The sequence below is a fragment of the Solanum tuberosum genome, unplaced genomic scaffold (assembly GCF_000226075.1).
Source record: "Solanum tuberosum cultivar DM 1-3 516 R44 unplaced genomic scaffold, SolTub_3.0 scf00292, whole genome shotgun sequence".
Lineage (NCBI taxonomy): Eukaryota > Viridiplantae > Streptophyta > Magnoliopsida > Solanales > Solanaceae > Solanum > Solanum tuberosum.
Window position 1 is genome coordinate 156,114 of NW_006239216.1, and position 23,095 is coordinate 179,208.

General features: G+C 30.4%; 4 protein-coding genes across 4 annotated transcripts; 3 read left to right on the forward strand and 1 right to left on the reverse strand.

The window, feature by feature from the left end:
- The first annotated feature begins 2,271 nt into the window (after window positions 1-2,271).
- Window positions 2,272-5,371, forward strand: LOC102592278 (expansin-like B1). Its single transcript, XM_006359155.2, has 4 exons — window positions 2,272-2,491; window positions 3,057-3,163; window positions 4,055-4,366; window positions 4,990-5,371. Exons 1-4 carry the CDS (start codon window positions 2,350-2,352, stop codon window positions 5,188-5,190), a joined length of 762 nt encoding a protein of 253 aa, XP_006359217.1. The 5' UTR covers window positions 2,272-2,349; the 3' UTR covers window positions 5,191-5,371.
- A 3,907-nt stretch (window positions 5,372-9,278) lies between these two features.
- On the forward strand, window positions 9,279-11,643 carry LOC102580120 (expansin-like B1). The gene is made up of 4 exons (XM_006359201.2): window positions 9,279-9,455; window positions 9,781-9,890; window positions 10,387-10,698; window positions 11,240-11,643. The coding sequence occupies exons 1-4, from the start codon at window positions 9,323-9,325 to the stop codon at window positions 11,438-11,440; spliced, it is 756 nt and encodes a 251-aa protein (XP_006359263.1). The 5' UTR covers window positions 9,279-9,322; the 3' UTR covers window positions 11,441-11,643.
- Window positions 11,644-13,922: 2,279 nt separating this feature from the next.
- Window positions 13,923-15,721, forward strand: LOC102592623 (expansin-like B1). The gene is made up of 4 exons (XM_006359156.1): window positions 13,923-14,100; window positions 14,190-14,299; window positions 15,016-15,324; window positions 15,408-15,721. Exons 1-4 carry the CDS (start codon window positions 13,965-13,967, stop codon window positions 15,606-15,608), a joined length of 756 nt encoding a protein of 251 aa, XP_006359218.1. The 5' UTR covers window positions 13,923-13,964; the 3' UTR covers window positions 15,609-15,721.
- Window positions 15,722-16,806: 1,085 nt separating this feature from the next.
- LOC102592957 (3-isopropylmalate dehydrogenase, chloroplastic) lies at window positions 16,807-22,662 on the reverse strand. Its single transcript, XM_006359157.2, has 7 exons — window positions 22,316-22,662; window positions 20,867-21,187; window positions 20,627-20,788; window positions 20,467-20,541; window positions 20,175-20,284; window positions 20,011-20,083; window positions 16,807-17,333 (listed from the first exon to the last, which is right to left on the reverse strand). Exons 1-7 carry the CDS (start codon window positions 22,484-22,486, stop codon window positions 17,142-17,144), a joined length of 1,104 nt encoding a protein of 367 aa, XP_006359219.1. The 5' UTR covers window positions 22,487-22,662; the 3' UTR covers window positions 16,807-17,141.
- Between the last annotated feature and the right edge of the window lie 433 nt (window positions 22,663-23,095).

A 23,095-nucleotide genomic window follows, 5' to 3' on the forward strand; every position in this document is an offset into this window, starting at 1 on the left:
GGGGGGGGGATGATGGCTATGGAGGGGTGGGTTGGAGTGAAGATCAACTGTGTTGAAGGGTAGGGAGGACACAATCAATGTAGAATGTCAGAAGTGGAGCCTGTTTTTCTAATTTTTTGAGAAATTTCATTTTTCTCATCTTTAAGGTGTTTGTTTTCCTAAAAAAAAATATTTTAAAAATATTTAACCAACTGAACATGAAAAAAAACTTTTTGGCCTTGTGGTCCTGTCAATCAATAAGGATTGTTGTAGGAGTTTATAACTATATAGACTTGGGGTAAAGCCAAGTTTGTTCTGATATTATTTGAAATTGAATAATTTTTTTCTTTCGATATATATACTTTGAATCTAATCTTACCCATCTGTTAGGAAAAAGTCTTGTTTTTACCTTTAATTCCTAACGTTTAACAAAGATTGATTTTGAACTGTAATTAAAAGTAGATGAATAAGTTTAAACCTTTTCCTTTGAAGTATTTCGACAAGTGGAGTACATTCATTATATTTTGAAGCTTTATCAATGAAAAGAGAGGATATGTGACGATCTAACTATTAACGACAAAGATATGAATGAACCAATATAACTGATGGTAAAATTGAGCAATTTCAAATAATATAAATGCAAAATTTGACCCTTTTTTCTTGTACTTGAAAGGATTACTTCACCCATATTCACCACCTTAAAGATTTTGTATTTTTTTCACCTTGAAGTTCTAAGCTAGTATATATTCCACTTTGGATTATTTAATTGAATGACTTGCACATTAATTAATACTTTTGAGCATTTGTCTATTGGTTGATCAAATTTGCTAGCAAAAGTTATAAACAAATATTGGCTAGCTATGAGTGATAGGATTTCGTGAGCAATCGTCATGACTACGTTTTTTCATAGTGTAAATTAATTAGTACAAGATTTTATGACATAATCAAGTGAGTATTATGTATGAATAAAGGTACTACATATAATGAGATATTATTTTAGGTAACTATAACAAAAACAACTTTTAGCAGTAATAAATGTGCACCGAGTACTAAAGACTTTACTGACATTACTTAATTGTCATTGGATCAAAAGTCGCTAAACACTTTAGAAACATCTAAAAAAGTGTTAATTGCCTCTAAAATATATTTAGTGACAATTAAGTTATTACTATTAATTATACAAAGTCCAATTGTACTTCTTTTCCATTTTTTTTTTTTCCTTTTTATGATTTATATTCCTTAGCCGCCACACTACTGTTTTTAAGACACTTAAGAGGATAAAGAGGAACCAAAATTAAGGGACCAATCTACATCTATAGTGGCCACTCTATATTTTCCTAACTAATCAACTCAATATAGTAGCTATCGTAAGGATTTAAGTTATATACGTTTGTAATGTACATTTTATATCATATTTGGTCGCAACTGATCATCAAGAAGTGTGATAGGATGATTGTAACTTCTTTATCATATCCGTAATATATAAGAGGTCTCAGATTTAAACCAAAAACTTTTAATAATAAATAACAACACACCCTTCTTAAATTGGTCATGTATATATTGCTTTAATCTAAATTGATAAAACAAAGTACATTTTAGATACCAGATGATTCATAAAAATGAAGAGTATCTTGGAGAATTTTCGTATGATAAGGTTAGAAGCATTATACAAACACATTAGACCTGGTGATTCCTTGCTCTTTGATTTGTGATTTATCGATTACTAAATTAATGAAGAATATAACCTCTAAAATTTACTATTTAATCGATCAACATGAGATTCATCCTCTATTAGATCAAAGATATTTTTTTAAAAATCGGATTATAAAATTAAATTGTGAAACATTAAATTGGTACAATGACATTGAACACTTAACTGATTTAAAATACTCAACGTGAAAGTGATTAAAAGTGATAATAAAATATTTTTACATTAGACAGAGTAAGCAAAGATATTTATTGTTGTCGATAGTGGAAATTAAAAATATTTAATTATTAGTAGAGAATAATTATTTAATAAGCAATTAAATCGTAAAGTGTCATTAATTGGAGTAACGCGTGATTGAATTATATTATAAAGTGCCAAAAATAATGTACTTGTCAAGTTTAATTAGTTCTTAACCCCATCTTCCACTTGCTTAATTCCCTACTCCTTAGTGGAAGAAATCATGTAGAATTTTTTTTTAAAAATTTATTATTATATATATATAAAAATATATTTTATATTTCCCTTAATGGCTGCTTTCTATAGTTCAAAAAATCAACTATATATATAGCCTTTACATTTCATCACTTCTCATCCACTTCTTGGAATCTTAATATTCCTTTTGAATAATTTCTTATAGTAATTTTGAAATTTTATCATAAGATATGGTTTTCAATAATAGCCATTGTATAATTTTTCTACTTGTGACAATTATAATTTATCCTGCAATTTGTTATGGCCAAGAAGCAAATTCTCTTTACACTAGAGCTACTTATTATGGCAGCCCTGATTGCTATGGAACCCCTAGTATGTATAATTTTCTCCTTAATATTTTAATTTTCGGTCTTTTATATATATATATATATATATAAAGATGTGTCCATGCGCGATAGAAATATATTTATTATATGTATGTAGTCATGGCAAATGGGATTAATTGTACGTTTAGATTGAGTTTGAATGGGTTAAAAATAGGTTGAAATGTTATGTTACGTAACCAACATGCTCATATTTTGTTATATGATGTTTAGAAAGAGTTTAGGTGACAAATGATTTGATTGATACTAAGAAATACGAAAGTGTGTAGATTTGTTCCCTTCTTCTTTCGTCCTGAGTCACAAGTATATATATTGTACTATCAAACGAGCCTATAATTCGAGCCACATGTAGGGAAATTTGTACATGTGGTTCTGGTCATGGACATTGGTATATATATTGTACTAAATTACCAATAAGTTCCTATAATTCGAGTGTGACAATTACAGTCTCATTTTTTTTCTAATAGACATCGATCTTAAGCAGTATTTTGTGTTAAATATGTTATGATAAGGTAATTAAAAGTGTGATTGTTATAACAAAAAAAAAAAAACAGGTGGAGCATGTGGATTTGGTGAATATGGAAGGAAAATTTATGATGGCAAAGTGAGTGGAGTCTCTAGGCTCTACAGGAATGGAACGGGATGTGGTGCTTGCTATCAGGTATATTAATTATATTATAAAATACTCCTTCCATTTCAATTTGTTTAAGATTACAATATTCAAAAATCTTCTTTATTTTCTTAAATTTCGTATCAAATTAAAATAGGATATTCAAATTGAAACAAAAAGAATACGTAGTAACTTTACTAAACATAATAATCCATTTAGCTAGTTTGAACTTCAAAAACTAAAGGTAATGAAAATGACACCCACATAACCATACACAAGTGTACCACTTGACCTTATGAGAAAAGGCTCATCTATGTCATTATTTGTCAATTGAAATAGTATATATGAGCCAAACTCAGATGGCATAAATGAGCCTTTTCTCAAAGTTCGATGACATATTTGAGTTTTTTTTCTTTTAAAACATAATTTAATTAATGACGTGGCCGAACCATAATTGACCACATGTAAAAAATAATTTTACAAAATCAGAACTATTTTTTGTTAACAAATAATGAATGGATGAGTCTTTTCTCAAACGGAAATGACATATATGAGCCGAACTTGTAACGGATGACACATATGAGCCTTTTCTTAAAATTTGATGGCATATTTGAGTCTTTTCCTACAATAAATTACAGTTGAAAATAAATTGACAAAAATGAATAAATAATCATTTAGACTAATGCACAGATATCTCACTCTCTTTAAGAAGATTCAAGTCCACTGCAGCATTATAATCTACACCGATCCAGCAGTATATCTTTAAAAAGGTTTTTTCAGGATCTTAATTATTTTTTTTGAAAAAATTGAACCAAAAACATGATTTTTCTATCCATTTCCCGCTTCACCAACTCCCTGAAAAAAAACACATGGTGAAAAACAGATTCTCGTCAAAATAATGAAAAAGCGCACTTTTTAATATTTTTTGTAAACGTACAACAGGTTAGGTGCAAGGTACCAGGTCATTGCACAGATGAGGGTACAAAAATAGTAGTAACAGATCATGGTGAAGGTGACCATACAGATTTTATACTAAGTGTACGTGCTTATTCAGACATGGCTACCTCAGGAATGGCTAATCATTTGTTGGCTTATGGTGTTGTTGACGTTGAATATCGAAGGGTACCTTGTACGTACTATGGTTACAATTTAATGATTAAAGTTCATGAACATAGCAGATTTTGTAACTATTTGGCTATTGTACCAATTTATCAAAGTGGTGCATTTGACATTGAAGCTGTCGAGGTTTGGCAGGTACGTTTAGTTAGAGGCGAATTCAAAATTTAAATTTGATTCAGTATAATTTGAGTCATAAAATAAACATTGTGCAATATTAACTAGTTTATTGAATATTAAGAGTGTTTCAAGTGTCAGAGCTAGGATTTTCAAGAGAGTTTAAAATATAAAGAAGTAAGTAAACGCATGAAGTAGTCACAAATATATACTATCTATTACATATATATAGAAGAAAAAAAATCTAATCTTATCTTATATATATATATATATTATATAATTTTTCGACCAAGCTGTTTAATTTCACTACATACCAAAGGGAGCGGGAAAAAAAAATTTAGATCACCTATATATAAGTATATATTGGTAATTCTCTCTCATTATTTGTTTAACTAGTGCAATTGCTAAAGTGTTATCTAAACTATATATAGAGTTGATTACTAAGCTGATTATTTAATTAATAGTTATAATTTCAAAAAAGAAAACCACTTTCTTTATTGAAAAAAATTAAATTCAAGTAACGATATGAGAAATCTACTTCTAAAAGATTATATATATATCTACACGTAACGTACTAATATTGCATATAAAGTGAAATTAGTAACCTGAAAAATAAGACGGGAGTTGTATGTATGTATGTGTAGGCTGATTGCAAGGAATGGAGGGGTATGAGAAAGGCCTATGGAGCAGTATGGGACATGCCAAATCCACCAAAAGGATCACTCACATTCAGAGTTCAAGTTAGTCTTAATGGGGAGGCAGCTAAATGGGTGCAATTGGCTGATGTTTTACCTGATGAATGGAAGGCTGGCATTGCTTATGACACATACCTTATGCTAGACTAAATATGTTTATTTACTATGTTGTATAATGTCATGTGGTTTGCAAAGTGTTTTATTTGAAGATTTATCAAATAAACTATAGAAGATTAAGTAAATTTGTAATGTTGTAGGGTATGCATTGTGGTGAATTGTGTGTTTGATATAAATAAATAGTCAATAAACTTATCATCTCTTTTCTTTCTCATTTATGCAATGCATGTGTTTTACATAAGTCAATACAATTAAAACTCATGTCTAATAGGCGATACACTAAACATTATCACTTTTCGTAACATCTTGAAATGTCTCGAACTTTTATCTCATAGCCAAAACTAATTTAAGTACATATTATAACTAGAACTTATGTTCGATAGACAATTACAATTATTTTCTTGAAGATTTTGTTAAGCTAGGTAAAAAATTCAAGACTATTCTAAAACTATTCATCACTTCCCGTAACATCTTGAAAGTCACGAACTTTTATCTCATAGCCAAAACTAATTTAAGTACATATTATAACTAGAACTTATGTTCGATAGACAATTACAATTATTTTCTTGAAGATTTTGTTAAGCTAGGTAAAAAATTCAAGACTATTCTAAAACTATTCATCACTTCCCGTAACATCTTGAAAGTCACGAACTTTTATCTCATAGCCAAAACTAATTTAAGTACATATTAAAAATTCAAGACTATTCTGAAAAAAATAATTTAAATAGTCATTCACTGATTAAGTTAAAAATAGTTGTTGAATGTATAATATATATATATATATATAATCCAAATATAACTTGAACTTATATGTTTGATAGACAAATTCAAATATTTTCTTGAAGAATTTGTTAAGCTAGGTAAAAAATTCAAGACTATTCTGAAAAAAATAATTTAAATAGTCATTCACTGATTAAGTTAAAAATAGTTGTTGAATGTATAATATATATATATATATATAATCCAAATATAACTTGAACTTATATGTTTGATAGACAAATTCAAATATTTTCTTGAAGAATTTGTTAAGCTAGGTAAAAAATTCAAGACTATTCTGAAAAAAATAATTTAAATAGTCATTCACTGATTAAGTTAAAAATAGTTGTTGAATGTATAATATATATATATATATATAATCCAAATATAACTTGAACTTATATGTTTGATAGACAAATTCAAATATTTTCTTGAAGAATTTGTTAAGCTAGGTAAAAAATTCAAGACTATTCTGAAAAAAATAATTTAAATAGTCATTCACTGATTAAGTTAAAAATAGTTGTTGAATGTATAATATATATATATATATATAATCCAAATATAACTTGAACTTATATGTTTGATAGACAAATTCAAATATTTTCTTGAAGAATTTGTTAAGCTAGGTAAAAAATTCAAGACTATTCTGAAAAAAATAATTTAAATAGTCATTCACTGATTAAGTTAAAAATAGTTGTTGAATGTATAATATATATATATATATATAATCCAAATATAACTTGAACTTATATGTTTGATAGACAAATTCAAATATTTTCTTGAAGAATTTGTTAAGCTAGGTAAAAAATTCAAGACTATTCTGAAAAAAATAATTTAAATAGTCATTCACTGATTAAGTTAAAAATAGTTGTTGAATGTATAATATATATATATATATATAATCCAAATATAACTTGAACTTATATGTTTGATAGACAAATTCAAATATTTTCTTGAAGAATTTGTTAAGCTAGGTAAAAAATTCAAGACTATTCTGAAAAAAATAATTTAAATAGTCATTCACTGATTAAGTTAAAAATAGTTGTTGAATGTATAATATATATATATATATATAATCCAAATATAACTTGAACTTATATGTTTGATAGACAAATTCAAATATTTTCTTGAAGAATTTGTTAAGCTAGGTAAAAAATTCAAGACTATTCTGAAAAAAATAATTTAAATAGTCATTCACTGATTAAGTTAAAAATAGTTGTTGAATGTATAATATATATATATATATATAATCCAAATATAACTTGAACTTATATGTTTGATAGACAAATTCAAATATTTTCTTGAAGAATTTGTTAAGCTAGGTAAAAAATTCAAGACTATTCTGAAAAAAATAATTTAAATAGTCATTCACTGATTAAGTTAAAAATAGTTGTTGAATGTATAATATATATATATATATATAATCCAAATATAACTTGAACTTATATGTTTGATAGACAAATTCAAATATTTTCTTGAAGAATTTGTTAAGCTAGGTAAAAAATTCAAGACTATTCTGAAAAAAATAATTTAAATAGTCATTCACTGATTAAGTTAAAAATAGTTGTTGAATGTATAATATATATATATATATATAATCCAAATATAACTTGAACTTATATGTTTGATAGACAAATTCAAATATTTTCTTGAAGAATTTGTTAAGCTAGGTAAAAAATTCAAGACTATTCTGAAAAAAATAATTTAAATAGTCATTCACTGATTAAGTTAAAAATAGTTGTTGAATGTATAATATATATATATATATATAATCCAAATATAACTTGAACTTATATGTTTGATAGACAAATTCAAATATTTTCTTGAAGAATTTGTTAAGCTAGGTAAAAAATTCAAGACTATTCTGAAAAAAATAATTTAAATAGTCATTCACTGATTAAGTTAAAAATAGTTGTTGAATGTATAATATATATATATATATATAATCCAAATATAACTTGAACTTATATGTTTGATAGACAAATTCAAATATTTTCTTGAAGAATTTGTTAAGCTAGGTAAAAAATTCAAGACTATTCTGAAAAAAATAATTTAAATAGTCATTCACTGATTAAGTTAAAAATAGTTGTTGAATGTATAATATATATATATATATATAATCCAAATATAACTTGAACTTATATGTTTGATAGACAAATTCAAATATTTTCTTGAAGAATTTGTTAAGCTAGGTAAAAAATTCAAGACTATTCTGAAAAAAATAATTTAAATAGTCATTCACTGATTAAGTTAAAAATAGTTGTTGAATGTATAATATATATATATATATATAATCCAAATATAGTATGTGTATAATTTATGTATACTGCTTAGAAAACGTATTCAGTAGATCTCTGACTTTGCATGAACTACATCCAAAAAAAAAAAATTGGGTTAGGTTGAATTCTAGCAAATATAAATCTACTACGTTGGCATGAAACTATAGTTCCCTACTACTCCATTATGTAGCGCATTAACCATTAACTCTTTGCCTAAACTACACATGGCTATATATGCTTTTTGAAGTATATGAAAAGCAAAGGCACTAGGTTTGCTGGTTCTATAAGCTTCCAAATTGGTGGTGATTGCTAAAATTTTAAGGTGGGTGCTCTATAATCAAATAAGTTAGAATTAAGTAACTTGTTCGGAGCGGAAAAATAGGATTGATTGAATTAATAAATGAGCGGGTCAGAGGCTTTTGGGGGTTGATATAAGTTATGCCAAGTTGGTCTAAATAATAAGTTGGGAATATATCTCTTTCCTTTAACCAAAGGTCTTATCGAAAATAATCTCTTGATCTCCTAAGGTAAAAATAAAGTCTGCATATACTTTACCGTCTTCAGACCTCACTTATGGGATTACACTGAATATATATGTTTAACTCGCCCAAAAGTTATTTAAACAGATTGAACGTATCATATTTTCATGAAATAATTTTATCACTCCAACTTTTTCCCGTCACTAAATTGCTTCTAGCTAGCATGCACCATTTGGCTTCATATGAGTGAATTGCTTATGAACTTCAACAGGAAACACACCAACACCACATAACATTTTCACCCAACAAGTAGATATATTCAAGCACCAACAAGCTTAAACAAAAATAGAAATGCATAAATTAAGCATATATGTCATTTTCATAGTCCTTTATATAGTTTGAATAATTGAAATGAACAAAATGAAATTAATAATAATGTGTTGTAACATCAATGATTTTATAGGGGCTATTCATTTATTTACATTTGGTTTCCACTGTCCATAGTGGACAAGAAACGTGGCTCCTAATATGAATCTCAACTCCTTACAAACTTCACTATAAATGTGGAACTTTTCTTCACTTAATTTTCATCATACAAATTAAAGTCTTTAATTAGTTTCTCACTTGCTAATTATTTTGTGAACAAAAAAAATGGATCGTTCACTTAAATATTCTTGCATTTTTATGTGCATGAATATTATGCTTATGCCAGCATTTTCCTACAGCCAAACCTTAGTTTCCAAGGCATCATTTTATAGTACTTCTGATGGCATGGGAACACCATGTATGATACCTAGCTAATTAACTACTTCTGTTATTTTTTTCGGAAAAAGGTCAAAAATGTCTCTGAACTATCGTAAAAGATCTAAATATCCCCTTCATCCACCTATTTTGTTAAAAATACTCATCTGTTTGACTAATGTTGAACACTTGAATATCACATTATGCTATAGTTCAGGAGCATTTTTGGCCCTTTTTCTGTTTTTTTTTTTTTTACCCAATTAAAAAAGAACATGTGAACATCATATATTAATTAAACACGAAATTTTAATCGATTATTACTATAATTGTTTTAACATTAATTTTGATGTATGTGTATATATGATTAGCTGGAGCATGTGGTTATGGAGACTATGGTAAAGATGTGAACAATGGTGAAGTGTGCACAGCCTCTAGGCGTCTCTACAGAAATGGAGTTGGTTGTGGTGCATGTTACCAGGTACGTACCTACTTATTTCATTTTTATCGATAATATAATTATATTAGTAGCGGTTATTTTTTAGGTGACATGATATATTACATTGTCGTGGTGTCTTCGAAATTGGACCCCTTTAATATTACAATCAAAGTTTTTTAAGTTTTATTTCACTAACGATATGAAATACAATCAGGTGTAATCATAATTCTACTTAATTGGGAACCAAGAATAATTGATAGTAATAAGTTACCTGGTATATATAAGCGCAAATTATAATAGTCTGTTTGGTCAAGTTTCTAAAATCAGCTTAGTTTGAAAAAAGAAATCGTGAAACATAGTTTATGTTTGACTAACTAAATTCAAAAATACTTTTGAACAACATACAACTAGTGTTTGACCAATTTCTAAACATGTTTCAAGTGTAACAAATTAGGAGTAATATTAATATGTTACAAGTGTATTTTGTTCAATTTATATGGAGGTCAATAAATTAATTAATTAATTAATGTAATTACAGGTTAGGTGCAAGAACAATGCATTGTGTAGTGAAGAGGGTACAAAAGTTGTGGTGACAGACAGTGCAGATGGACAAGAAACAGATTTAATTCTTAGCTTTAAAGCCTATGCAAAATTAGCTAAAACTCCAAGTTTGGCAGCTCATTTATGTGGAAAAGGGGTTGTTGACATAGAATATAGAAGAGTTTCTTGTGGTTATGGTGGAAATCTTATGGTTAAAATTCATGAACATAGCAAGTATGCTGATTATCTTGCTATTGTTGTATTGAACCAAGGTGGTGCCACCGACATCCATGCTGTAGAAATCTATGAGGTATAAGATCTACGTATGCTCTACTTTTTCAGACTTTACCTGTAAATTTCACTGAATTTGTTGTTGTAGGATTTGGTGTTAGTAGCTAGGTTTAGAATGAGTGTTAGAGGTGGCAAATCCAATTTGAGATTATGACATGTCTATTGACTAATTGACCTCAACATCAAACTCGAAACGACTCATCAAATTATTGAATTTATTAAATCGAGTGATCAAAATAGAGTGTATATAACCTAATGAATTAGAAATGCATTAATTTTAAATTCAAAAATACAAAATTGTAAATTGTATGAAAGTGAGATGGTTCAACTTTGGAGTTAACTTATCGATCCGTAGACAGTCTATTGTCTACCAGCTCACCCCCTCTTTTAGTTTTTAGGGAACGATAAGTTGGATCATATCTAATCTTGATCCACCCATTCTCAACGGATCAAGTCAGGATCACATGTTTACTTATTTCACCTAAGGTAATAGATATATTTGATTGAACTCATAGAATGATCTCGCGTTTAATAATATTTGATTGTTTGTATGTACGTAGGAAGAGAGTCAACAATGGATATCAATGAGAAAGGCATATGGGGCAGTGTGGGACTTGTCAAATCCACCATGTGGAGACCTTAAAGTAAGGTTTCTAACAAGTACAAGTGTTGAAAGCAAATGGGTACAATCAGACAAAGCTGTTATTCCTGCTCAATGGAAAGTTGGACTTACAATTGAAACTGACATTCAGCTTACTTAATTAATTAATATATGTACTTAATACTAGTTAATTTGGGTGATTTCTTGTTTAATTATCTAGCTAATTTGAAAAAAATTAAAAATGTATTTCTGTGTTGTACTTTTGGCATTAATAGTGGTAACTTGCTAAGTGTTATATGTATGTTTTGTATTTCTGTTGTCGTGAGAACTATGAATAAAAAGTCGCCATTTACATTTTAGTAACCATTTTAGATTTATTACTATTCGTCGTTCTATTTTAATTTATGTGAATTACCAAAAGAATGACAAGCTTTTACACTTTAGAAATAATTTTATATTTATTTCTTATTTTATCCTTAATTAGAAGCTTTATATATATACTAGATACAAAAGTTCGGACAAGTCCGAGTCCAATATATATTATTTTGTTTGTTTTGATTTTATAATTTTATCGTCAATTATTTTATAATATTTTAAACATATTTTTTAATAAATAATATATGTGGCACTTGATATTTTGAGAGTCCTAATTTACAAGCAGCTACAATAAAACTAAATTGACAAAATTATTCTCAAATTTAGGATATTTTCGGGAAGCACACACGTCGACCGAGACGTGTGCACTTATTCCCTCTTATATATCAGTAGCGGATATATATATATATATATATATATATAACCACATAAATAAACTTTATCATATGTATATTTCTTGTTTTCTCATATAGTATATTAAAGTATCAAAATATTTTAGAAATTCTATTTCGATAAAAGAAAATGGCTAATTATTATACTACCAATTAGAACATTGTTATTATAATAAGATACTTTTATAAAGAGTGTACTATTATACAAGATCGTTATTGTTGTTATATGTGAAAGAAAATGTTATAGAGAGATAAAATATAACATAAAAAACTAATTTCAAAAAAGCCATTATTACAATGAAGTATTATTATATAAAAATGTTGCTATCGAGATGTCCGACTAATTTAAATTTATATACTTGGAGGCTAACTTTGATTATTCTTTGCTTCGAGTTCACGTTCACGTGACATGGAAAAAAAAAAATTAAGTTGAAGAGTTCTAATAGCTATTAGACTATATACTACGTCTTTTACTTTTATAGTGTAGTAACCTTTTTTTTCTTATTGTACAGAGACGTGTTCCAATTTTTTCTAGTTGAATTGGTCTAAACTTACCCGTCTAATTGAACATTTATTTTCAACCCATAATATTTTAATCATAAGAGTATTTATCTATGAATATTTATTTGTTCTTAATTATCTCATTTAGGCTGTGTTGTGTTCGATGGAATGGATAATATTTTTGAAAAATAAGTGAATTTTTTATTTATTATTTTTCTGTTGGCTTAATAAGTGGAAAATATTTTTAAAAAAATATTTCTAGTATTCAATTGGTAAATAGAAAACATATTCCAAGGAATTATAAGAGAAAATAAATTAAAAGTCTAACGATCAAACAATAAATTAATAACATTCCCGTGTGACATAATTTAAATTCCCAAACAATGAGCTGTTGCCCAGATTTTAAGATAATATTTAGTATTATTTTCTCTTGTCTTAATTGATGTGATCGATATCACTATATCAAAAATGATCGTAGGGACAATTAATTAACGGTAATATCTTATTTATTTTCGCTAAATATGTATTTTTAGCGACAATTAGTATTCTTTGTATATGTCCTTGAAGTCTTTAGCGACATTGGATTCAATGACAATTAAGTAATGCTGGTAAAAACTTTAGCACTCTTTATTAATATGTATATTTATTATTGCTGCTAAAAGTTATTTCTGTTGTAGTGTATATTTTCTATTTAATTTGTTGAATCCATGAAAACATAACTTGTCGAACGCTCATCGCCATTCATTTAAATCAAAAGGCGTGTGAAACTCTCGCCACTACTCATTTAAAAGGATAACTTTGACACTCTTAAATGTCAAAAATCTTCATTATTTTTTGAACGCTACTCTTTTGATCATCCTATATAATTTGTTGTTCACCTTATTAACAAATTTCTTAATATGTAAATTAAAAACGACACTTCTTATTTGTGATATTTTTTTAAGATGCGTAGAAAGAAAAATTGACAACTAATATAAAACGAAATGAGTATTACATTAAATGGTACGGACGCGGCAAAAGAAGGTACTAACATCCATTGATTTTGAAACAATGACAATTTCTAGCACCAAGTATTGTTAATTAAGATCTATGGGATTTAAATAATCATCATTAATTAGCTATTTGTTGCTTCAAAGAAGATGCTTATCAAATTCTAAACTTATCTTAAAATCAAAAGAAAAAAAAGTTTTTCTTTATTCTTTTTCATGATGTGATCCATATTTTATACAATTAGGGTCAAAAACTTTGAATATTTCTTTTTCCAAATAAAATAATTAAAACTAAATCAAGACTAATACAAAGTTGGCCATATAGTCAATACCTGCCCCTTGTAACACACAACTATAAATAAAGAACTTTATCTCTACATTTCTCATAATCCAAATTAACACTTCTTTACATTTTTAGCTTTAAAAAATGGCTATCTCTTTCAACAATTGTTCCACTTTTATGATATGTATAATTTTACTTTTGCCTGCATTTTCCTTTGGTACTGAAAATTATTATTCTAAAGCTACATTTTATAAGACCTCTGATGGCAAAGGAACACCTAGTAAGTCACATTTGATTTTTAATTTTTTTCCTTTTAAGATAGATTGATTGATTCAACATTTTATTAATTTGCAACATATATTTGATCAGCTGGAGCTTGTGGTTATGGAGAGCATGGAAGATATGTCAATGATGGACTCGTTACCGCCGCGTCATGGAAGCTCTACAAGAATGGAGTTGGATGTGGTGCATGTTATCAGGTATGCAGAAACGGATTCAGAATTTGAACTTTATAGATTTGAGTTGAAGATCGATGTTATAATAGTAGTACTCCATTTGATCTATCGAAATATATATTATTTTGTATTTTTAAAAACAAAATGCTTATACATATAATAAATGAATGTATAACATATACACATATGGCTAGTTTAGTAAACCCTTGAATTGTCTACACCAACTCCAATTAATTTCGAATCGAATATTCAAGTTATATATACATATATTAGTGTAAATTTTTTTGGGAAAACGGACAAACATATCCCGAACTATCATAAATGGTATCTAGCCTGCTGTCCAAAAACTAGAGCATATATGCCCTTCACTATAACGGAAGACTAAATAGGGACACGTGGCGCAATCTTATCCGTCGATCCAATATTTAATAAATGTTGAGTCGGTAGATAAGATTATGACACGTTTATGTCCGTTAGTATAAAGGGTATGTATGCTCTAGTTTTTGGACGGCAGGGGCACCAATGTCCCAAAAGTATGACGGAGGGTATCTACATACCATTTATGATAGTTCGGAGGTATATTTGTCATTTTTACCAAAAAAAATTTGCAAAACTAACATAGATAGTGGGAAATTACCAATTTTATCATGTAAATTTCTAATATTTGTCATTACGATTTACTTGTAATTACCTTATAATAAACATGTATATGACTACTAATTATCAACGATATATTATAGGTGAGGTGCAAGGACGAGGCACTATGTAGCAACGAGGGAGTTAAAGTGGTGGTGACTGATAGTGGTGAGGGGCCCGGAACTGACTTTATTCTTAGCTCAGACGCGTTTGCCAAAATGGCGAAGCATCCAAAGCTAGCTCACATGTTGTTCCCAAAGGGAGTGGTTGATGTTGACTACAAAAGAGTTTCTTGCAAATATGGCAATCTCAAAATCAAAATTAATGAACATAGCAACTATCATGGCTACCTTGCAATATTTCTATTTAACAATGGTGGCTATGCTGATATCATAGCAATTGAAATCTACGATGTATGTATACATATCCTCTTATTTTTTAAAATTATTTTCAACACTTTTATCCAAACACGTAATTGATAAGTTGATACATACAGGTAAAAAGCTACAAATGGATACCAATGAGGAGGTCATATGGAGCAGTTTTTGATTTGGAAAATCCACCAAAGGGAGATTTGAAATTAAAGATTCAAATAAAAGAAGGTGAAAAGACCAAATGGATTCACTCAGACAAAACTGTGATCCCAGATTATTGGAAACCTGGCTCTATTTATGAAACTGATATTCAGATTCCTTGAACAAATACAAACAAATGTGTGACATAAAGTTGTTAATTTATATATTATGGTTTGGAGTCAAATAAAGTTTATAATTTATCTAGGGTTATCAGCAGCCATTGTGGTTTTACTAACCAAATGTTTGTGTGTTAATAAGGCTGATCAAATTAAATTCCTGCAAAAATAAATAAACTATTAATGAAATTGTGCTATATATGTAGTTCGTCTTCATTACATTTCATTAAATTGCAATACTTTGGTACGTACATATGAATCGTAGAATTCCTATGAACCATTTTGAACACAAATTGCATCTTTATTTGGTCGAGAACACATATTAAGAGGTCGATCGATATATACGAGAACACATATGATTCAATCAATCAATCAATCAATTTGCTTAAGTTTGGACAAATTATATAATCAATTAATGACTCGATCTTTTATATATTGGACTTTTAGATAATTTTGACCTTCTCAATTTAGTCCAATTAAAAGTTAAGTTGATTTGGACTAATTATATAACTAACCAAATTGAGTACTCATGAAAAACTATACTTTTTTATTTGAAATGTTATATATAACCACAACACTAAATGTATCCCTAATATTAGGACATCATTTAGATTTTGTTGATAAAACTTATGCAAATATAGTCATTGAAAAATTACCCTTGCAAACAGCATTAGACTGTTATTACCTGGGGACGTGCAAGAATATTTTATTATATAGAATTAGTTAATTCTTTTCTTCATATGAAATGAGGATAAAATAATTATGCACCTAGCTCAGAATTAGTATCTCACCCACAAGCCACAACTAAACTACCCCTAAAAATTAGAAGGTGGTGCACAAAATCATTTTCACTTCAAAATAAATACTAAGTTGTGTATAAATTTAGACATTTTATTTACTGGTAAAAAATCAAGATTATTCAGTCAATGAACTACTAAAAATGTCAAAAATCAATCTCAAACCGAAAGTTGGGTAAAGTTCTAATCGATTTTTTTCAATCATACAATAATTTTAAAAATGTATCTTTTAGGATTCAAAATTTCATCTCGACTGTGGTAGAATGCACTTTTGTCACTAGATTATTTTGTACTTGTTGATTTAAGACAAAAAGAATTATTTATACTTCTTAAAATATTTTTTTGTAAAAAATAAAAAATAAAAATTTGATCTCACTTGTTGTAGCAATGCCTCCAAGGCAGAGGCGGACCCACAGTCATATATGGGGTGCAGCACCCGTTAACTTCCAAAAAAAAATCATGTGCATATATGTAAATCTATTTTGAGAAACTGTCAAAAACTAGAATATAATTAACGATGCACTCGTGAGGAATATAGGAGTGCTCTTGTGCCGTTGGTACAAGCTAGAAGTACCACCCATGAGATCAGGGTTCAAATCCAGCTAGAGAGCCCAATATTTTCATTGTATTTATTTTATGTTTATTGGTCCACCCCCAAGTCTTCAAATCCTGGGTTCGCCTCGGCTCCAAGGTCACCTCCAACTATCAAAATTGACATCAAAATGACTATATATATACATGTTCAAAGATGATCGCAGATGGCATTTGTGAACTCAGTTGTTGTAGCAGTGCCTCCAAGGTCGCCTGTTCGGTACTTTCCCTCTGCAATTGTTTTTAGGATGGCATCTTGGATGCGATCAGCTTTATCATGAAGCTCTAGATGACGAAGCATAGACACAGAACTCAAAAGCAAAGCAGTTGGATTCGCCAAATTCTGCACACATAATTTTGGATCAACAAATACGAAAAAGCAGGGGTGGGCATGCCTAATGAATGGCAGATGAACAAGAAAGTGCACTATATTTTAAAAAATGGATGTGTGTCAACCATACACTGTTTACATCCTTATTTCATATTCCAATTAAGTGTGGTCTTCATCATAGACACCAAAAAATTTCAGATAAAGAATCTTCTAATTAACACCAGAACATACTTCTCAGTTGCTTCTCAATCAACATTCAGTTTTTATAAAGGGGGAAAACAGGGACCTAGGATACACCGATACAGAAAAGGAAAAAGAATTTTTTTAAAAAGGGGCAGCTTAGTACAAGAAGCATCCCATGTTAACGCAGGGTTTGGCAAACAGTCGCACCCAAGAGGGTGTAATGCAGGCAGCCTACACCAACAAAAGCATCACTGGCTGATTCCATGGACCTATAGGTCACACAGAGGCAACTTTAATATTGCTCAGAACTCCCTTTGTTCCAAGAGAAGGGATAACTGTAAAATATTAGTATTCTTATTCTTGGTGTGTAAGGAAAGCAAAGCACATGATCATACAGTAACACCTCACCTTATTTCCTATGTCGCGGATATTCTTTGCTACTTCAGTAGAAGCACACATGCAAGGATGTACATGTGTTAATTAGGTACCACAGATATTAGTAAAAGGTTTTATGGCTGCCCACTTCACTTCATCTTGACATAGTGGTAAACAGTAGGGATGGAATTTTTGGGGGGGTTCAAATAGGACTGGACTATACTATCCTTTTAGGAAATATACACAAACATAAATTGTTTTTACAAAGCTTCTGGAAAAACATTGCTTTAAAAAAATGTTCTAAGAGTTCAGATTTTTCACAATTCAGCTACCATGCAAATTAGCAAAACAGTACTGATACAGATGTGCATCACAAAAAAATAAAAAATTGTTCAAAAAAGACTAAATGAGGCAGGGCAAGGTGAGTCAAGGATTGCCCTGCCCCGCCTCATTGCCATCCCTAGTAAACAGAAAGTGGCTGTCTTTTCTTAAAATAGGTTAGTTTATTAGGTGTCCTCATCAGTTTCCAACTTATCCACAAACTAAATCACCATCTATTGACAGATTTTATCCCAACTCTATACAACAACATACCTAGTGTAACCCCACAAGTGAGGCCTGGGGAGTGTGGTGTGTACGCAGCCTTACCCCCACCCTGAGAAGGTAGAGAGGCGGTTTTCGATACACACTCGGCTCAAGTGAAGCATAACAAAAATCAAGTAGGTAAAACAAATATAGTAGTGATTAGTGAAGAATCCACAAGGAAAACAATGGAGAAGAGAACAGTAGCAACAACAAATCATAAAATAACTTTAAGGAAGGCCACTAAATTGAAGAATAAGATAGTACGAGTGTAATAAAAATAATAAAGATAAAGAACTAGACACCACTCGACTACCTACAAACATTCTATCCTAATCATCGACCTCTAAATTTTCCTATAGGGTTATGTCCTCGGTAAGCTACAAATGTGTTATGTCCTATCTAATCACCTATCCTCAATACTTCTTAAGCCATCCCAATCTAAAATAATGTATCCTCCTAAATAGCATTAAGCAAAGAATTATTTGAACATTGTTTGATCCAATCCCTTGGAGACAATATTTTTCTATACCATCTTTGACGCACTACAGCTTATTTTATAGTGTGTTTGCCTCATCAGTATCAAAGTAGACTAAGCATCAGTATGTATTGATTGTGCAGTAATTATTGCTAATAAGATTGAAGGACATCCAAACTAAAAAGAAAATACTCTTCTTATTTTTATTTTTTATTTTTATTTTTATGACAAGGGAAACCCGCTTCTTTTATTTTTTATGACAAGGGAAACCCACAGCCACTACCCTTTGGGTGCGCACAGGGTAAAAACCCCTGCTCCTATGCAATAGCTTGCAAACCACATAGGAGAGGTAACCCGCACTAGGCAAGCCCGGTGCGACGAGCTCGACCCAGAAGCAAACCCCCTTGCTTTCGCTGACAAGGGGTTTCGAACTTGAGACCTCCAACATGGAAGTCTCAAGCCCAAACCACTGGGCCACCCCGAAGGGTAAAATACTCTTCTTATAGTCCCACATTAATAGACTGCAAACTGATTTAGCACACCCGATGTGAGTGCAACACTACATCAAAAAAGTAAATAATAGTAGCTGCAGCTTGAACAATATAACGAGGAAACATAAAGTTATGTTTTTAAGATAAAGATAAGAAACACAAAACATATACATACACATAGTCACATACATATGTGTATATACGGGCACATGCACACACACATATATATAGACACATACATACATACATATATTTATATGCACATATAAATAAATGTGAGTGTGTGTAGGTTGAATGGAGTTAAATATAAATAAAAGTTGAATGGAGTGAAATATAACTGTCTGAAAATCTTTGAATCACTCTTTTATCTAACATCAAAGTTACGAAATGACACAAAAATTTGACTTCTATTTGGAGAGTGATACAAGAAGTCAGAAGATACCCACCCAATAATTGATTGAACTTAGTAATAGTTGATGGTTAAATGAGATACTGATACTGATTACAGAAGCATCAGGCTATAAGAATTAAGAGTAAAGCAATATTCTCATGGGACATGATATCCTATTTGAATACAAACCTTTCCGGCAATATCAGGTGCTGAACCATGCACAGCCTCAGCAAGGGCTATACCTCCCTCGCCAATATTGCAACTGTAAGAGAAATCATCTTTAGGAAAAAAATGAGACAAAATGAACTCAAATGGGACATCAGTTACGTATAATGAAAAAAAAAAAGGCATACCTTGGAGTTAAGCCCAAGCCACCAATTAAACCAGCACAAAGATCACTGATTATGTCACCATAAAGGTTAGGCATCACCAGAACATCAAAAAGTGCTGGATTTTTCACAAGCTGTACACATGAAAAGGAAGTATGTTATTTCACCACATATTTCTAGATAGTATTTATGAAACTTTAGAATGAGGCTTGGTCCAATACTATTAAACATTTCATTGAACTTATTCAAGGTTGTTCATTAAGATGAACATGTATAGTACTGGAGTCGCAATAAAGTGATTGGTCTTTGATCATACCATCATACAGCAATTGTCAATGACAACTTCCTCATACTTTATCTCAGGGTACTTTTCCGCGACCTCTCGGCAACACTGGACAAGAAGAAAGAAAGTCAACAACATAGTGCTGGTTAATAAAACATATAACTATATTGAGACGCCAGACATAAGGATAGACCTTAAGAAAAAGACCGTCTGTCTTTTGCATGATGTTGGCTTTGTGAATTGCAGACACTCTCTCTCTTCCATGGGTCTTGGCATAGTGAAATGCATACTCTGCAACCCTTAAACTTGCTTGACGGGTAATGATCTTGAGACTTTCAACCACACCTCTTACTACCTGATAATAAATGCAAATGAATTTGAAGATCTCAAGAAATAAGCAATTTTCTATTAAATAATATAGAAAGATACTTGCTTGATGTTCAAGACCACTGTACTCTCCTTCAGTGTTCTCTCTAATAGTGATGAGATTCACATCATCATAGCGAGTCTTATATCCAGGTAGGCTGTAGCAAGGTCTGACATTGGCATATAGATTTAACTCCTTCCTCAATGTAAGGTTCAAGGAACGATGACCTTTTCCAATAGGAGTGGCCATTGGCCCTTTCAGACCAACCTTATTCCGCCTCACTGATTCAAGACTTTCCCATGTTAGAAAGCTGTTGGTTCTAGGGTCTATCTCCGTCCCCACAAAGTGTTCTTCCCATTCAATTGGTACCTCAGCAACCTTGAATATCTGTAGTTTTAAATAGGATTTAGCAATTTATAACCCCAGACTTAATGAAGTACTGGAAACCCTAGCTCCAAGGGAGTTAGAGGCGGATATAGAGTAACTGTACTGAGTTCATTTGAACCCCATGCATCCGACACTGAGCATATACCTATGTTTAAGACTTCACAAAAAGTAGCAAATAGTAGATACGACCCATGATTTTAAAATACAGTTGGGTCAATGCTAAAAAACTTAAAAGTTGAACCCTTAAAACTTAAATCCTGGATTTGTCACTGAGGGAAGCAAATCAACTTTCATTATTGTGGACAATCTAGAAGAAAAATGTCAAGCAAAATAGAAGAATCCAACCAAACATAATGCCCGTGAACCTCCATGCAGGATTAGCAGAACTCTTTGTCACACACCTTAGTACAATTAATGAGGACAAGATATTTACTTGTCCATTTCATTCCTAAATGATTCGACTAGCTGATAAGAGCATCTGCACATAATCAACAAGGAAAGTAGCCTATAATTTCATCCAAAACAAAAGAGAGAAGCTACAAAGCCATGGTACAAAAAATGCATTTAAGCTTCCTGCAGCTATGACTTAGTAGGAGTGTCAAAATAATCACAACAACAGCATACCCAATTTAGTCCCACAAGTAGAGTCTGCAGAGGTTAGTACATACCCAGCCTTGCCCCTACCTTCCACAAGAGAGGCATTATCCAAAGGACCCTCGGCCCAAAGCACAACAACAACATACCTCTGTATTCCCATAAGTTGGTCTTACAAAGAAAAAAAACTTGCAGCAGGCGACAAGTGAAAATTTCAACCCCTATGAGGAAAGGTACTGCATTATCTCAAGACAGCCTCACTCGCATCATAATTAAAAAAGACAAATGATGATGCTACAAAGTCTTGTTTATTTCAATATTCGGCATTAATTAATCATGAAAAGGGAGAATTTCACGAGTGCTACAAGGAGAGCCAGAGCCCAAACCCGAGGTTCAACCTAGCAAGTATACAGAGAATTGATGAACAGTAACAATATGAAGCGACAACGGTACAAACCTCTAATAATCGGCATCTAACTATATCTATGGAAACAACAAGAGAAAGGAAAACAAGTATTGGACGAAGAAGCAGACCTGCCTGACGGACTCGGCGATTTCAGGTCCAATACCATCGCCGGGGAAAAGAGTAGCGCGGATCAAGTTGGAATTGGATTCGGAAGTGAAGGTCCGATCGAAAAACCTAACAGAGGATGCAACTGAATCAGCGCGGCATCGAAGGAGTCTTTTCGCAATCTGAAGAGCCATTGCAGATCCTTCGAATTGCAGAAATTGTTGATGTAAAAGGAGTGGACTAATTTAACGAGTATGCGAAGGGCGAAAAAAAGATTGTAAAAGGAAAGAGAATAAATGCGACCTACAAACGGAGGACAAAACTCATCCAAACCCAAAGAATATTTGGAAAAAACTTCGATAGTGGTGTTTCGTTATTATATTTGATAAATATTTCAAGTTCTCAAATATTAGAAAAAATTAGTATTTGGATCAAGTTTTAATATTTGGGAATTTTTAAACATTTAAACATTATCTCAAATTTTTATATTTTGTAAAAAATATCCATTATTTATTAATTCCAACTAATATTTGTTACTTTTTTCTCCGAAAAAGTTTGAGTTCTAATTTGAATGATAAAATTGAGAAAAAAGAACAATTTGTATTTAATGAGTTATAATTATAACTAAATCAGTGACAAGTTTGAGTATGCAATTAATATATTGTCTTGCCTATATTGTTATTTTGTTATTGTTGATTGTTATCAATTATATTATAAGGTTATTTTTTTACGAAACATATTTATTATAAAATAAGAATATAAATGTACGGGTATTTTTAATATTTTTTAGAACTTATGAGTAT